Here is an 18,752-nt window from a genome sequence, read left to right on the forward strand (position 1 = left end):
GTCTCCAAACTTTTAAAGCAAGAGAAGTGAAGATAATCACACTGATTTCTTAGTTTTTCAATAAATTAAAATTTTAATACTCAATTCACATTAATCCAGAGATGAATAATTCTAAGATATTTATGATATGAGTTGCACATAATAGGAAAGCTCGTTGAGTTAGGAAATCAAAGCATTTTAGATTATTTGATTTGAAGTTTTACAGAGAAAGCTATGCTCAGCTCTCCCTATAAAGGTCCTAATGGCTGCTCTGTCATATTGGAGAAAAGTTGTTTATGTCTCTTTTAATTAGTTTTTATTTATTTTAAATATTAAAAATGGAGAAGAAATTTGTTTTCCAAAAACAAAATGTGATGACAACTATAACCATGCTCCTATATAGGGAGCATAAAATATTATAATTGTGAGATGCCAATTACCCATCCACACACAACAAAATTTGGTAGACAAAGCAAACTGTGGTAGCAAATAGAGATAGAGCCGATCCTGTGAACCAGCCAAAGAAAATAGACTTGGTTTTTTTTTATTATTATTAATTTTAATTCAAAATTACAACTCACTACCACCAAGTGGCTCATGACTTAGATATTTATATTAATCACTATACCACAATAAGCTCTCATCCAACATGGTTGCTTGAATTGGCATGGATCTAACCTCAGTCCCACCTTTGCCAGACTTATCATCTATATTGATTGGGTCGACCTAACCCGAGCCTGACCTATCATGGTCACGCAACCTAAGCCCCACTTATCTTGATTGGGTCAAACCACACTCGACCCAAGCCCAAATTTTACTTAGACTATCTTAGTTGACCTTGAATGAACCTAACTCAAGCCTAATCCAACCTGGATTTAACCCAGGCCTATGTAGGAATGATTATGCCCTCTGCTTTTTTTCAAAAAAAAAAAAGAAGAAATTTTTGTATTAATAACTAAACTATAATAAGCTAGTGTTAGAACATGATTGTCATCAACTGACTACCATTGTTAGGCTAACCCAAACTTGACCTTGAGTTCGACCTTTGCTTGACATACATTGGTTAGGTTTGAATAGGCTCAACTTGAGCCCAACCTCTACCGTAGGATCAACCTGAGCTTAATCTCTTTCAATTGTCTTGATTGGGCTCGATCGACCTACATTTATTAGGCCAACAACCTAAAGCATGATTCAAGTCTAACCAGCTTTTGTCCTACCTATCCTAGTCGAGTAAATCTAGAATCGATAAAATCCTAACGTCTTAACCAATCATAATAACCTAACTCGAGCCAAAATCTGATTTAGGAATTATTATGTTCTAACTCTTTTTTTTTTCTTTTTAAAGTGAAATATTTTATCCTTTTTTATCAGTTGAACTTGTCTCTCGTAAGGAGAGATCCTCATTCTTATAAATAGGATAATTACTACAAGAAAAATTCCTCGTTAGCCAAATATTTTATGTTACAAATATTTATATTTGACAATAATTCTTTTTTTATTGACAAGATCATCACTAAAAAAAAATTAATTACAAAACATGAGTTGTCATTAAATGTATGAATGACATGTGCTCATATCTTACTTGCAATGTGGTCATTAGGATAACAAAAAGCAGCCAAAGCATTCGACATAGTAAAACATCCTTTTTGAGTAACGTGTGTTCAATCAAGAGAAAAACTATCAAAAGTATTTGATGTGATAAATTCTTTCATTTATGGTAGATGTGGTATTAAGGACAAAAAGACATTCAAAAACATCCAATACATGGATGAGATTGAAGCCTCCCCTTGCCTGCCCAAGATAAAAATCATCATGTGTTTAATGCATACAAATTAGCTAAAATATTTGTTTTACATGAAAACAGTCACTGCATTCTAAGCATCTTGATGCATCCACTCAGGATTATATATATATATATATATATATATATATATATATATATATATATATATATATATATATATAGAGTAATTGATAAAAATATGTCTACTGAAAAAGAAAAAAAACATAAAAGAAAGAGTGTCCTTTGCAAACAATGTGATGTGTTTTAACTAGGCACAGTACCCCCATCTTGCATGATGTATCCTTTATACATGATATGTTTACTAGGATAACAAAAAACATTCAAGTCGCCGCTTAATTATATTTTATGAACCAGACAATGATGGAAGTTCAGAAAAGAATATCGCTATTCAAATGATATAACCTTTATCTCAAAGTACAATATGAGAAATAAATGATATAATCAGTATTTTTGGCCAATTGATACTCCACGCGTACTTGGATATAACAAAGCATTGATTGAGTATGCCATATCAGCTTGCTTCCAAAGATTATATGTTATCTAAAAGGAATATCTTTCATTAAACTGCATAATATTTTATAATATGTTAATCATATATTTAATAATTTAATAAAATTTTATTGGGCTTATTAGTCTATTAATTTTGTTTGATCTAAATTATTAATCAAAAATATAAAAATTAATAATAATATCAATTTTTATAAATTAATTTTAATTTTTTTCACTTTCCGATATGGGGTGGTCTTACACTTTCCACCCATGACATCGTCATGGGTGTACGCATGGTTGGTAGATTCATCATTCGTTACTGTCGTTTGGTGAATGGGTGGGTATATAAAAATAGGGAGGCTGTGTTCACAACGTAATAAATTCGAGAGATGGGGAGAATGCTGGGCCGAGCCCGCTTCCGTCTTCGATCGTTTTAGATCAAAATACACACGCCCGTGCTCGAGCCCAAGCAATGTGTTGCAGCTCGTGTCCTCTCCACGACAAAAATAAACCGAGACCGACGATGGGTTGCGGCGGCCGATAGCCAAAAAGGAAACGAGGAACGCAAGAAGAACACATAGAAAACCCCCTCTAAATCCAAAAGCGACGCGGTGAAACACAAATATCAAGCGCTCCTCCGATTCCTTCCCTCTCTGTGTCTTTTCAGCTCAAGATCTCTGCCCTCCTGTCCGATTCCGAGTCTCGAACCCTTTCCATTATCGGTTTGATCTCATCCTTCTTCGATTCTAGAATCTTCTTTTATCCCTCATCTTTGATTCACGGCCATGGACGCCGACGGCCGAAACGGCAACAAGAGATTCCACCAGAGATTGGCGCCGCTAGACCGCGCCAACAACAACGTCTGCTACCACTGGCGGGCGGGGCGGTGCAATCGCCACCCCTGCCCCTTCCTCCACAGCGAGCTGCCACCGCATCAGCAGCAGCAGCAGTCCGTCGCTCCCGACGGCGGCGCCATCGCGAAGCGGAACAACGTCTGGAGGAACCCTGGCGCCGCCTCGGGCCCTCCCTCCAAGTGGGGGAAGGGGCGCGGTGGAGGCGCCGTCGGGCGACCTCCCGGCAGGGCCTCCGACAGGATCTGCCATTACTTCTTAGCAGGGAACTGTACGTACGGCGAGAATTGCCGCTTCTTGCACTCGTGGTTCATCAGCGACAGTTTCTCCCTTCTGACCCCGCTCCAGGGGCATCAAAAGGTGATTCTTTTGCTTCCTATAGGTAATTTGTTGTTTGGTTCTACAACTTTGATTAGGTAAGGGGTGTTTGCAGGCCGTATCAGGTATTGCACTTCCTTCTGGCTCGGACAAGTTATATTCTGGAAGCATGGATGAATCTGTTCGGGCTTGGGATTGCCAGACTGGGCAGGTCCAGATTCTCACGGCATTTTCTTTTCTTTGACACCCGCTATCATCAATCTTTTGACCTCTTTTTACACGTGCCTCTGGTAGTGCGTTGGAGTCATCAATATGGGAGGTGAAGTCGGATGTATGATCAGTGAAGGGCCCTGGTTATTTATCGGAGTTCGAAATGCTGTCAAGGTTAGTTATCATCTATAATCTTCTTCTTCTAATATGATTCTGGATGTTGAGGTTAAGTTCTCATATATGAATGAAGAGAACTTCATTTCGGATTTGTTTTTCGGCGGTGGAACAGGCATGGAACACACAAACGGCAACAGAGCTGAGTCTTGATGGCCCTAGTGGACAAGTTTATTCTCTGGTTGTTGGCAATGAGTTGCTTTTTGCCGGAACTCAGGTACTTTCTTTGTCGTTTTTTGTTTTGCAATTGTGATGCTCAATATTAAACAATGTGCTACTCTGGCCTTGTGAATTTATCTTCGTAATCTGGGAAACCTTATGGGCATGTCTTCTGCTGCAGAATGGACGTATATTGGCATGGAAATTTAGTGCTGTTGGAAACTGCTTTGAACCGGCAGCATTCTTTGATGGCCATCAACTTTCAGTGGTTTCATTAGTGGTGGGAGCTTTGAGGCTTTACTCCAGTTCTATGGATAATACGATAAGAGTAAGTGTCATGTCATCTAAATCGATTAATCCTTTGTTATGTATGATTCTAACTGCTCATTATTGGTTATTGACCTTTATATATTCTGCCTATTCACTCTCTATGTATAAGGTTATATGCGAGATCTCACTATTGCAAGCAGTAGCTTTTGAGAATCAAATACTAATAATTTTAACATATTTTAATGGTTTTTTAGCTTCTAGAGAAAGTGAGCCTATTTGATATCCTTCTTCTGTTGTACTAAAAGAAAACATTTGTTGATTGAAAACAAAATCTAAAGTTTTTTGTCATTAAATTTAGTTTGAAGTCTTTAACTTTCTAACTGACACATCTTGATCTGGTGCACTAAAGAATTTCCTTTCATGTGAAACCTTATGTTGTCATCAGTGGCAAAGCACAGAATGTCATAAGAGTTGTAGCAAATATAAATGTTTGAAATAAGGATAAAAGATATAATGGTCCAATTAGAATCTTAAAATTTCCATTCCAAAGAAAATCCAAGACATGTTCCATTTGATGCAACCAGATCCTGCATTCAACTCCATAATTCCATTCCAAAGAAAATCCAAGACTTGTTCCATTAGACTATGACGTAGTGTACTTTATTAGGGGTCTTGTGTGCCCAGGAGAAAGGAGGCTCCCCTGGCCCCCACGAGGAGTCCACGACTCCTAATGGCAGATGGGCAGGTTTTTTTTTTTCTTTGTTTGGACCAGATAGCAGATCACAAGTCCAATTTGGACTCTTAAAAGGGGCACAAATCATCTCTTTAAGTGTTAGCAGTACTTGCAGCTTAAGAAAACAATAAATAGCAGTTAGCCAGCATAATAAAGGAAGGGCAGCTTATGATTTTAGGCTGTTTATCATTGGAAATACTCAGCCTATATAACAAGGAGAAGGCATATGGGAGCATGTAAATGAGACTGTGCAAGCTTCTTTGTCCATTATTTGGACCATTTTTCTTTCTTATTCCACCAGTATTTTTTTTCTTTAATATTATCTTGTAAGGCTATTTCTCTTCATTAGTTAGAAGCATTAGTTAAGGAGTGCAATCCTTAACAATTTGCTATGAAAGTGAGTTTGAGGGCAATTATACATCGACCTACAACCATTTTGGATTGCTCCTTTATTGGTGCTCACATCTTGAGCTGTAAACCTCAGTTACCAGATGTCATCAATATGATATGAGGATGCAAACCGATATTATGGACCTGATCATGGGACAAGGGAGTTATTTGTGAAGTATTTTGTTTAGAAAAGATGGAAGAAGATCAAAGCACTTACCTTGTCACACCATCGGTAATGTTCGATCTCATCGATGAGAGTGCTACTCCCTCCCTCACGCCAATCAAGTAACCTTCAACATTGCCTTTCTAAGGCAACAAAAAAGTCCAAGTTGGAGGTAACAAGGGAAAGTCAGGCTTGAATGTCCCTGACTATTGGAAATTTCGGATGATGTGGCATTGACTCCCACAACATAGTAGGCCATCCTTCAGGGAGGTGAATCACATATATGGAAACCGAAATCATCACAATAGCATTGATGGCTCTGGCATAGCTAAAGATACTCAACATGTTGCTACAATGATACAACATTCTCAACTTGGTATTGTCATTTTTGCGATGACACAAGGCTTGACAAAATTGTTGTCCCATTGATGTTCACAATAGTACCAAAGGACTTCCAATAGTTCATATTGGTTGGCAGAAGCCCATACAGAGGCAATCAAGCCTCTGGATCCTTGTCGGTGCACTCTTTAGCCTGGAGTCTGCTAAATCATGAAAGCAGGTAATAGTTGACAACTTTAAACACTTGCCAACAACATCACTTGACAACAATCAGTTGCCTCCCATTTAATGATGTTACAATCCTTCGATGGCCCAAAGTCAACAGCAGAGCTGCACCTGACTGCCAAGACAGATTTTCCAAAATTGCTGGTGACTGCTCAACTAACTGGATTTTCTTCTTGAGCAATCCTATGATTATATGGCAACACTCGAGAACCAGAAGTTGCTATTGCAGCTATGTGCTTCGAGGATATGACAATGATATCTGTATTACTTGACTCAAACTGGATAGCCTACAAGTGATGATTCATGTTAGTAACTATGACGTGCCTTCGTCCTTCCTGCATTACTGATTGGGATGCAATGGTGAAGAGAATATCATGAAGAATTCAAGTATCTCATATGGTTCCTGACATGTCTCAAAAAACATTGATTGAGAATTTTTATAGGAGGATTGAAGCCATGGCCGGACAGTGGGTTTCAGCATTGCCTCATAACAGTCATTATCATATTTGCTAGCATTGGAGCAATGCTCAGCATTATTGTCTTTGCCCAAGTGTGTCCGTAGATCCTTTTACATACTAATTCTATTTGTTATCCCATGAAAGAAACAAAGGTTTTGTCCCAAATGTACATTTATGTGGTATTTTGTATGTAGAGGGGACATGCTGTGCTCTACTGGTTGTTTGCCAAGTTACGACTGCACTAAACCACTCAGTTACGACATCTTATTTCATGGTTTGCCACAATGTAAAATAGAATATAAGGTCACCTATTTGACATTTTGTTAATTAGATTGCATATAGCTCTCTTCTACGGCTGTCACTCTTTCTTAGAATTCTATGTTTTCAAGAATTTTGTCAATGGGTCAGCCTTTCTCGATATAACTTTTCTTCTTGCTTCAACTTGAACTTCTGCTTGGATTCCATATGCTGACAACTGAGACCTAAAAGTACTTCCATGTATCCAGCTATGTAGATGCGGATACCTATTGCATATTCCTAGATCATGTACTTCTTGGAAACATTGAGATAGTCATGCAATACTTTCTGGGTAGTTTTCAAGAGAGCTTTCTTGATGAACATTGAAGTGTTGAAGACAAAATGATGAATGACTGACCTTAGAATTAGTGATTTTATGTCAGTGGGTGTAGTATATGGTTTTGATCATACATACTGGATGCTTCATGTGTCCCACTTTTGAGTACTGACTGGAAATGTAAGGATACTTCAGGATGGTACCTATATCTTATTAGTATTGTTTGTTCTTAATGAATTTTGACATAATACCTGCAGAAAATAAATGAAGTTTGATCAGCCTAATCACTCATATCAATATGAAGTACCAAGGCTATCGAATAAGGATGATTTGAGAGGATGAAGTATAAAAATTGATTGTATTCCCTATTCTTGCATGTGACAGAATGTCGTGAAATAGTTGGGACATTATGCTTGTTGTTCTTGTTGTGTTATATCCATTCTTCAAGAGGGTCTGTTTGTCTTTAAATAAGGGTGAATTTTGAGTCTTGTATTAGGTTTTGTTAGATGATTTAGTGAACTTTTGAGCTTTTTTTATGGTTGGTTATACATTATGTCTATTTAAGATGATATTTTGACATCTAAGTCATCGGAATTCTTTTATTTAGCACCAAACTTTTTACAACGTACTCAAAAAGGATTTTTCAGTAGTTAACAGTATATTGTTCTGTTTGTTCATTGGAGTATTTGAATTGAACAACTTCATGTTGTATTTAGTGTCTGTTTCTTTTTATTTTTGAGAGCTTCATGATACTTCAACTTGGATTCATCCTGATCATGATGAACTCAAACAGTTTCTGCTTTTGTCGATACAACTTGCCATCCAATCTGCTTAGGTCATTTTATTTCGTTTATTTTACAGCAGCACCATTGAATATGTTCCTCCGGATGTATCCATTAAGCAAAAAACTATAGTGGATTTATGAGTTATATATGAGGGGACCTTTAGCTTGGATGGTTGCTAATGCATTCATTTTTAAGATTGTTTATTACCCATAGGCAAATGTATAGATATGCTATTATGCCACATAAAATGAACATTTTTTCTCTCTTCTTTTCTTGATTTTGACAACATCAGATTAGCATAATATTCTTTCTGTTTAATCTGATACTTTATTATGGTAAATCATGTTTTCTCAATCTTCTGGTGATTCAGGTGTGGGACCTTGCAACTTTTCAGTGTATCCAGACGCTTACTAACCATACATCAGTTGTCATGTCAGTGCTCTGCTGGGATCAATTTTTACTATCATGTTCACTGGACAAAACAATAAAAGTTAGTTCTTCTTTATATGCAATTCCTATTTATTTGCTAAAAACTCTTTATTTTGCTTTGCACTTTTTTTTAATTGCTCACTTAGGAGGACATTGATGTTTTAGCGATGCCATAATGTTTTTCTGTGCAGGTTTGGGTAACAACAGAAAGTGGAAACCTAGAAGTAACATATACTCACACTGAAGAGCATGTAAGCACCTAACTAGCTATAAAATAACTTTGGATGAACTTGTTGGATAACAAATTGCAGCATTGTTGGCTCAATTAGAACCAAGTGATTAGGGACAACAATTTTTCATGAACTCCATTATTTTATATTTATTATGTGAATCTTTAACTAATTATGATTGCTAAGTTCCTGCTCTTGTAGAGTAGTGGTTGTATTTTTTTATATTTTTGAGAAAGTTATTGAATCATAGGATTTTTTTAATTTATTTAATAGCATAAATTATTCAAAATATTAGAGAAAGATTGAGAAACATCAGTCAGTTAATGATTTGATGTTTTTATGTGGAACATAATTCTTGTAAACCAACCTGCAGTGCTGTACCAAACAAATTTCATGGTTCATTATTCTGTTCTTAGGTTGTTATTACAGGGAATCATCAACACTTATAAGCCTTCTATGAATAGCACATATGAATATCAAAATAACCACATATAAGGCAATCCATCTAGGGTCATCATATAGTTGGAATGCAAGGAATTTTGATAGCGCTGTTCTCATCATGTTTCATTTGATACTGATGCTAACTTTTAACATGAATGTCTGAAATCTGAAATTATTTTGTTGCAGCTGTTTAGTTCATTATTTTCTACCAAGTCTCGCATTTGTGTAGAAATTATATTATCAAATGGATCATCTTGATCCAAGAAGATTATGTCCATATATGTTACGTCTGCTTCCAGTCAGCCTAAAAGCACAAATACCTCACCGTTTTCCCTTAGTTGAAAGAAAATTGGGAGCAATGTTAGCATGTGACGGAATTATGACCAACCATGGCTGCATCTGGTTAGATCTTGTCATAGAAGCCAAATACGTGCTTAATATGGAGGTTGCTTTGTATCAGATGTGTCCAATGTTGAACCATTAATTTGTACTCCTAATTATTGAGTGTGAGTTCAGATAGAAGTATTCTGCTGCTACTGCAACTTTCACAAGACCATGTATCTGTTTTATATTCTTGGAAAGGGCTTCTTCAGTCAATTCTTTCGGGTGGCGGATTATTCTGTTCTTAGCTTACATTTGCACTTTTTAGTGAAGTTACCATTGCTGGTTACTGGTTTACTGTACTCAACATGTTTGTATAAAATTTTGCTAATTGATGTGGTCAAATGTTTCAGGGAGTGCTTGCTTTATGTGGCATGCATGATGCTCAAGCGAAACCCATCTTACTATGTTCTTGCAATGACAACAGTGTCCGCTTCTATGACCTGCCATCGTATGTTAATTTTGATTAAGTCACTCCTTAAGCATATCTTGAGCCCATTACATTATGAAGATGTTGTTTTTTCTTGTTTTGTAGGTTCAGCGAAAGGGGTAAGATTTTCTCCAAAGAAGAAGTTAGAGCAATACAAACTGGACCTGGTGGTCTATTTTTTACTGGAGATGCGACAGGTGAACTTAAGGTGTGGAAGTGGTTGACCAATGAGGTGGCAAATTCATGAAAAGGAGTGATCAGCCTTTCCTATTTATAGGATCCTCTCATGTAAATTTAAGGGATTCGGTGAAGGGCCAGAAGTGAGACTTAATGCTGCCATTTTTGTCATCTCGGCTATTGGGATCGTAGTTACGTGCCGTGCAAGTACTTCATCTCGGTAGAAATCAGATTATGGTATATTACCCAGATGCCGTAATTGGCCATCACTTTGGAATGGAGTTAGCAGACAAATTGTTTTTTGTGATTTCATGCCATGTGGATAAGCTGTCAAGCCAGCGAAGAACTGAATCCAAATCTGCATTCTTTCTGGGATTCACAGAGCTCTGAGGGTCATTACTAAAACAAAAGGTGTGCAGTGAGAAATTTTCATATCAATGTATGTAGGTTTTGGCAGTTTGACAGCATCGTAGTCATTCAGTTATCTGAGGTCTGATGCATGATTTGTGGTAGTGTGTAAGTTTCGGAGTAAGATGCTGTTTTGTGCACGCTCTAATCCTCGGACATTTGGAGCAAGGATTTAAAACAACCGATTGCTGCATTTATTAGTGCAGAAATTTGGGCCTCTTGCAAGGAGTTTTGGATTTTCTATCGATCGGTGCCGGTAAACAGGCCTAACACTTCTACATATGCAAAGACAGACAGATACGCCTCTTGAGTATTCGTAGGCATCAAATCTTGTGTATACATATTGGTATTCTGTTTTTTTCATTTCGAAATTCCAGAAACTGCAATGGAAATGAGTAGCCAACTTCAGAGGTTCGAATCACAATAACCAGCTGGGTTAATTCAATGCATAAAATGGTGCCATGGACTTGTGCTGTTGCTCCACCATACGACTACCAATTTGAGTACCAGTGTTGTTAACACCTCGCAATTAGCACAGTTAAAAGCTATTATTATAACAAGATATATTACTTGGGAGTCTAATAAGAATGGACAAGCAACCCCTCTTCCATCTCGAGGCCACCGAATCGTCTTCGAGGGGCAGCCACGATGGAGGTGACTAAACTCTGACTTGCAGAAACACGCACCCACTGATAGCAGCGTTTACTTTGCTATTTCGAGTGTTCGATTGGCACATGCCAAGAAAACAAGCCGGGTTAAATGTTACAGCTGTTGCGGGCCGGAATCTTGCTTGAGGTAGACGACAGCATTCCAAACCTAAGCAGGAGTAGAGGAGGAGTCATGTGCAGGGCGAGAAGAGAAGGAAGAAGCAGGGAAGGAAGGCAGCTCCGGGGTCAACATGCATGTAGATAAAGAGTACAACCAATCGAGGCATGAGCACGCCCGATACCCACCGAGAAGTAGGGGATATGTTGGTGCAACCGTAATCCATGGAAGTGGGTGGGTATGACATTGTCGTCCGGCTCACATCAGGTTATGATAACTCAGGAATATATATATATATATTTCCTGTTTGATATCATTCCTGTTGGGAATAATAATTCATACGAGAAGAGAGGTTAGTCTTGCAAGAAGAATCACAAATGTTAAAATCTTAATAGACCGATAAAAGTTGGGCTTAAACTTGTATAAAAATTAAAAATTTCTGCCCTTCCACCGACAGTCCATTTTATTCATTCCGACCTGCAAATAACTCGGTATCCACAATATCGTCGGTATCGTATTTTGAGCTCGTTAATTTAGTGCACTATTTATAGACATGTATGGTAGGAGCGAAAATTAATATGTCGATCACTGCTACATGGAGATTGTTAGATTATGTGCCCTTTTTAATTAGGTAAGATATATTATAGATATGATTGGATCTCCTTGCAGATCCTTGCATATTGATATTTCAGATCCGAAGATGAAGCGCTTATAGATTAGATAAGATTTATTCTTCCGAACAACAAGAAAGGTAAATATTGTTATATCCAATTTATTTGATTTCAATCTTGGCATAAAAAATTTTTCGCATTACAGATAACATGATTACAGATTTTATGCTAACAATGAGACTGAATTTCTCATCCTCTTTAAACATATATTAATTGTTGAAGCAGTTGGACGGATAGTCGACATGTGTGTCAATTATACAACAGAATAATCCTCCCCAATCAACATTAATGGCATCCAAAGGCATCTATCTCTCTCCTGATTTTTAGACCTACCTACCTACTGATGATTTATATGGTTATTATTCCCCATCAATCCAAACTCAACATGTAAATACCATTCAGCTCCACCACCACAATCTGGCATGCAAGCCCCAGTCAGCCTCGCTACATCAGACATGTGATGTGAGGCCTAGTCAACCAAACCTCACCAACATCGCCACCACATTAAAAGATTAATTATTTCTCTAACCACCAACTATTATAAAAAATATATATATTATATCTATACTTTTTTTTTTTTTTATAAAATCTCAATACTTTACGATAAACTGTTAAAGTTTTTACCAACTCGGTAAGCTATGCCATCATATACTTTATCCTCATCTCAAGCATTTACTAGAGCACGTACGAATGTATACTTTACACTCAATCTCAAGTATTTACTAGCGTGAGTATCTCACCAAACATGTCTCAAAACTTTTTATAAGAATTAGAGGGTCTAAACACCAAATTCAAAAACTTATGAGGTCAAAAAGAAATTTGTATCAGACACATAGGATTTAGGATTCAAATGGATTTTTAAGAAAATGAGCTAGGTCGATCGATAATCAAAAATCAATACTAATATTAAATTTAATTGGATTTATCTGTCTAGGCAGGAGATTGTAAAATTTGATATGATTTATCATGGTTGATTCAATTAATCATCCTAGAATTCAGATTGTATTCTACTCATAAGTAGGTATTTTGAAAAGACAAACGTGAGGTGTCCCCGAATATCCACGTCCAATTGTCAAAATACGGCCAACAAGCACGTTCAACTTAGGATGGAGTGAGTTACGACGCAAGTCACATCAGATCATGAAGAGGAGCCAAGCCCCGACAGATAGTGGTGGAACGCATGTAGCAAGAGAGGCACGACGCGAGGCGCAGAGTCGGTTTGTCATGTACGTCAACCACTCACGACACGAAGCATTGTGTCGGTCAGATGTGCGGACAAAATACGAGCGTGTTTTGACGGCATGAAAGAGGAGAAGGCGATTCGGCCGCGCGAGTACTAACGCTCATGACGACTTCCCCCATCATTTAACCACATGGCAGGCTCGATGGAGAGATGCATGCATGCATGCATGCATGCAATCCCCAGTCACGGAGACACAGCTCACCGAAAGCCAACAACAAAGATCTCCGCTCAAGATTCGAAGTACCGGCCTCCGACCGCTTAAATTGCATTATCCACGCACGTCAAAGACATGCTGTTTGTCGTTTCTTAACCATAAGAAAAATTTCCTGTTGTTTCTTTTTGTCATTTATTTATTTTTATTTTACCCTTTAAATATAAATATAAATATAAATATATATATATATTTTTTATTTTTATATATCAAACCGATAAGATTACTCATGATGAATCGTATTATGTGTGGCTCTGTTTAATCAGAAACTCGATTGATTGTAGATTCACTCCAATTCATTCCCAAACTTCAAATTCTTAATCCATTCTTATAATCACACATAAGCTCAATGAACGTATAATGTATGATACCCAATTTTATTCTTTTCTTTACTATTTTACTGCCGCACTTATCCAAATAGATCAACTAAGCAATGAAAGTTTACTTAGCCACATATAATAATTTTAAGAATATATTTTGTAATAGTAATTTTAATTTATATAATAATTAAGCTGATTAGTACGTTGTTGCATAAGTAATGGATCTCAATTTTGAAGAACGTTATATACGTCATTTTATATAATAAAAAAAATTATTATAAAAAAATATTTTTAAAAAATATACAGTGATAACCGCCCATCCAAAGTAATGAATCTCACAAAAAGGTAACAAAGTCTATTTGTATTTTTCCGCTTAAAAATCATTAACCTCAGTAATACTGGAGATCGATCCGATACCTTGAGATCAGTACATGTATGAACCACAAACCAACTCCGACAATATCTTTCCGATATAATAACAACAACAACAACTTATTTTTGTGACCCACGGTACGATGGCCAGTATTGTATTGATTGATGATCATCACATTTTGGTTCATTTAGAGACCAATTGCAACTTCATGATTGGGTTTTGATTGTTCCGATATAATAACCCCAAGCCCCGCTCGATTGTACAACGTTTGGTTCTTTCGTATGGAATTCGACAACTCATATTATTGAACCCAGATTCATGCACCTAAACCTGATCATACTACCTATGGACATGGGACTCCTTCGACGACTCAAGTCACGGGGTAATAACGCGAATGCCGTGCTCACATACTTACTACCAATGACATGGACTCGAGTCACGGGCGTGTCGAGGTGGTACTTCCATTACCGCTCACGTTACGTTGGTCACCCAACTGCACTCCCGTTGCGGTCGACGCTGCAGTCGTGGGCTTAGTGAGTGAGTGGCAGGAGCAGTCGATGCATTTGCACGAAGCCTCGGCGTGACCGCACGAATACGTCCGCGCTCTTCGCGCCCCGTGCGTCCGCCGTACGTGACCACCGCGAGCCCATCGTCTGATCCCCTCCCAAAAATACATCCCCACCGTCCGAGCGAGCCAGCGGCGCCGCGAGTCTTCACCGCGCACGACTCCTCCACGAATTAGTCGGGGAACCCGCACGTGCTGTTCCTCAGTCGGGTTTCACCACGCGTCCCGCCGACAGGTCTGGGGATGCGACAAGTTTCAAAATTTTCGAATCCGTCCCCAATTGTTACTTTAACGTGGTTTTTGTTTTTTTGTTTTTTTCTATAAGTAAGTGATTGATGAAAATGAGGTTTCATTTGAGATGTTACGATATAATATTATTTAATTTTTTTTTTCACATGATTTAGTTTTTGCCTCCCTCCCTCCCTCCCTCCCAAGGGTCACACGATCTTTTGGATCCGAAAACTAATATTTATTTTGTTTGGGGGAATTAAAAGGTGTTCGTCTTTTCTTTACTACTTACTACACGACAAACCAAAAAAAAGAAAAAAAAAGGTCCTACCTGGCCATCAGATGCCGAAAAATGGATCCCAAACCAATATTTGTTTTGCTCGGTGGGGGGGGGGGGGGCGGGCGGGGTAAAAAAAAGTAGTGTTGGCTTCTTCAGTATGAGACGAAACAAAATTTATCCTACCTGGCCACCCTCCATTTAGTCCCAATGCCAGAATAACCAAAATAAATAAATAAATAAATAAATAAAATAAACAAATAAAAGCACTTCAATTTTCGTTACTTCCGTTGGTTCACAACGATTCGGTAAAAAGGTCGGCAGAGACGTGAAGTTTGGAGTTATTTTTATTTTTATTATTTTTTTATTATTTTTACTTGACTCAGGCGTTCCAGCACTCCGACCCGCTTTGCCTCTCCGTGCTCTCTGCCCTCCTGTGTTACTGCCAACTGCTTCCTGCCGCCACATTTTAACCACACAGATCAAATGAATTCCTCCTCCTAACTATTATTTTACTCACTATGTCGCCCTGCTTGTCTATCATCTGGAGATCTCCGCCTCGGAAGCTACGCCTCTCCTTCGCCTTCGACCTTCCTCCTCCTCCTCCTCCACCTCTCTCCTTAAATACCCTTTCGCATTCCCTTCTTCCCACCTCCCCAGTCGTTGCTTCTTTGTCTTTCCGGCGAAGAAGAAAGAAGAGGCAAGAGAGGTAGCGTTTCTGGGCGATAGAATTGGTGATTGGCGATGGCTCAGAAGCCGTTAATGCTCAAAGATTACCTTGAACTGGACTGGGATTCCGAGTCCTACTGCGCTGGCTTCGGGTGCGTCCCGGCCCAGGCCGGTGATGTCGACCCAGACGCTGATGCCGCGACCATGCGGTATCTCCTTGACGCGGAGCTCCGCGGTGGCGGAGGAGGACCAAGGCTCCAGCGGACGCGATCCATGAACGCCATGGCGAAGATCTCCGCCGTTATCGGCGCTTTCAGGCCGCTGTCCTTCGCCGGTGCCTCCTCGTCGTCCGCCTCGGGTGGACGACGGAGGTGTGGGGAGGGAGGATTCCTGACAAGAAGCTTCTCACAGCGGCTTAGTGGGAGCTTCTGGCGGATGACGGGGATGGCGGCCGCGGCCGTAGCGATGGAGGACACCTGGGTGGGAGTTAAGGACATCGTACGGCTGAGATCTGTCGAGGAAAAGGTGGTTAGCGAGGAGCTCAGGTCGTTCGACTTCCCGTCTCCGGCTCTCAGCAGCTGCACCGTGTGGTCGGAGTCCGATTTCCTGCCCTCGACCACGGCCGGTACCGACTCCTCGGACGACAGCCTCTCCTCTGCCGGAGCCGCCACCTCCAGAGAAGCCAAGAAGGGATCCCCACGAGCAAGGTCGAGCCGCAAACCCAAGGTAGACAGGAAGAGCACCGGCGAAGGATTGGACGCAAGCGGCGCCGGCCTCAGCCGCATGCCCATGGTGAGAGGTCAATTAATGCCCTTCAATTATTTGTTGCTCAACCCTGCACATCTCTGGATTATCAAGTGCGGGCCCCAGTCTCGTTGTATCTCCACTACAGGTAGCAGGATGTCTCGTCTAATATATGCGCAAGAACACGGAATAGATCGGTGGGCGAGGACCTGAGCGTAGTCTCAGAAATGTTCAACTTGGTCACCGCGAGTCGAAGAGTTCAAGGATTAGTAGATTGTCCAGTGATAAGCCACGCGTGTTTAATTTTCCGGCTTCTTTGGCCGAGATACAAAATCGAACAGCCACGTGGCCTTGTCATTTGTTTATATCTATTTTCCTTTGGAACGAATAGAAATTAGTCTTTATATTTCACTAATTCGTGTGTTTGTCTTTACATGGGAAAAAACAAAAAAGGCACCGGAGAGCGAGGGCACGGAGTCGCCGCAATGCCACTCGGAGGAAGAGGAGCAGCTGAGTCCAATGTCAGTTATGGACTTTCCATCTGGTGAAGAAGACGAGGAAGAGGAAGCGGACGACCCCGCATCGCCTTCCTTCCATCGCAGCCTCGCCAAGCTCGAACGTAGGCATCTCATCCTAGTTTGTTGCTTCTTGAAACCGAGTGAAGAATCTCGAGTTGCAGTAGCTGCCATTTTGTTTGGGCTCAGATTCCAAGGAACAAGTCATCTTCCATTAGGATCGCAATACCATATATAATTGGAGGCTGAGACGACTTGATGCCGAGCCCAAAACTTGTTCGGTTCTTGTGTCCCGCCGGAATCTCGTCTCTTTTGTCGGAGGATTGCCTTGTGCGAACTCAGACCCCTAATTGTGCCCATAAATAAGAAACCCTCCACCATTCTAGTTTTCTTTATAATCTTAGTTGAAATATTAATTTTGCTTGTAATATATATATATATATATATATATATATATATATATATATATATTTATATAGAGGTGCTCGGTGCAATTTAATGGCATTGAAAGTGTAGGGGAAAGAAGAATTAATGTATGCAAGGTGGGTCATCTGTTGGTGCAGGAACGACGCGGCAGCTGCTGCAGAGGATCGGACAGTTCGAGAGCCTCATTGACCTCGAACCGATTGACGTCGACCGGCGCTTCGCCTCCACGGATTGCTTGGACGAATCCACTGACGACGTGGCATCCGTCGTGGAGGAGGAGGACGAGAGAGCCTTACGAGAGAGGAAGGCATGGGGCGTACTGGGACAGCTAAAAGCCAGCTGCCACGTGGACCCAGCGGAGGCGAGCGTGGAGAAGCTCCTGCTGGACTTGTTCATCCAAGAACTGTCCTACTCCGACGGCGATGCCAATCGCGACGGTCGGTTCCGGCGGGGCCACAGGGAGTGGGCAATATCCGCCGTGCGTCATGGGCAAGCAGAGGAAAGAGCGCTCTTGATCACCGCAAGAGATTGGATCGAGGGGACGAGGCGCCGGGACCTGGACGACTTCCACGGCGAGGCGACGCTGAGGGAGATCGAGAGGGGCGGACGGTGGAGATCGTTCGAGGAGGAGGAGGATGGGGAGTTGGGGGTGGACCTACAGGGACTCGTGCTGGGTTCGTTGATGGAGGAGCTGGTGATGGATTTAGTGTCACGTTGAACACAACGATACTAGTGCGGAGTCGGCGCCATCGTCGCTGTAATAAATTAGCTGGTGAAGCTATCGTTAAGGTATGTATATGTCCCTGGACAGTGTGTGCGTGTGTGTGTGTGTGTGTGTGGGGTAGATACAAGGGTTGGGAGGCCAACCAATTTTGAGTGGAGGGGGTAATCGAAGAGCAGCTTCTTTTGTATGTACATTACTAATGGAAGAGTAATTTCTTTAGGTCTCATGTACATGGAAGCACGCATTAGTATTATTGACGCACACAAGATTCTGTTCTTCAGCCTCCTCCACTTGATAGAATGAAACTTTTTTTTTTTCTTACGTTCCAATGGAACATTGAGAGTTAATTCTAAACCTTTTCTTAATTCTTTTGGCTACAAGTGGGAAGACATCTGCGTGAGATAGATACATATAAAGAGATGATGAGACATACACGAGTCCCGCATTTCTAACATATTGAGAATGCCAAATTGCATATGTTGCATTCTATATATAACATAGTAAATGTATACTTTTGAATTGTATTGATATCCATTTTGCATATATAGAAGTAGTCTTTGATGGAGATGTTAGTATAAAATCTGTAATCATGCTATCTGTAATG

The 18,752-nt window shown here is 40.1% G+C and overlaps 2 protein-coding genes across 3 annotated transcripts; both read left to right on the forward strand.

The window, feature by feature from the left end:
- The first annotated feature begins 2,761 nt into the window (after positions 1-2,761).
- On the forward strand, positions 2,762-10,565 carry LOC135650104 (zinc finger CCCH domain-containing protein 17-like). Of its 2 annotated transcripts, XM_065169242.1 has the most exons (9): positions 2,762-3,483; positions 3,557-3,652; positions 3,736-3,825; positions 3,941-4,042; positions 4,166-4,312; positions 8,292-8,411; positions 8,542-8,601; positions 9,756-9,853; positions 9,938-10,565. In XM_065169242.1, the coding sequence occupies exons 1-9, from the start codon at positions 3,058-3,060 to the stop codon at positions 10,077-10,079; spliced, it is 1,281 nt and encodes a 426-aa protein (XP_065025314.1). In that variant the 5' UTR covers positions 2,762-3,057; the 3' UTR covers positions 10,080-10,565. The 2 variants fall into 2 exon arrangements, with proteins under 2 accessions (XP_065025314.1, XP_065025315.1); XM_065169243.1 differs by lacking the exon at positions 8,542-8,601.
- Positions 10,566-15,607: 5,042 nt separating this feature from the next.
- Positions 15,608-18,477, forward strand: LOC103973783 (uncharacterized). The gene is made up of 3 exons (XM_009388438.3): positions 15,608-16,531; positions 16,937-17,102; positions 17,562-18,477. Exons 1-3 carry the CDS (start codon positions 15,815-15,817, stop codon positions 18,140-18,142), a joined length of 1,464 nt encoding a protein of 487 aa, XP_009386713.2. The 5' UTR covers positions 15,608-15,814; the 3' UTR covers positions 18,143-18,477.
- Positions 18,478-18,752: the final 275 nt, after the last annotated feature.

The sequence above is a fragment of the Musa acuminata genome, chromosome BXJ3-9 (assembly GCF_036884655.1).
Source record: "Musa acuminata AAA Group cultivar baxijiao chromosome BXJ3-9, Cavendish_Baxijiao_AAA, whole genome shotgun sequence".
NCBI classification, from domain to species: Eukaryota; Viridiplantae; Streptophyta; class Magnoliopsida; order Zingiberales; family Musaceae; genus Musa; species Musa acuminata.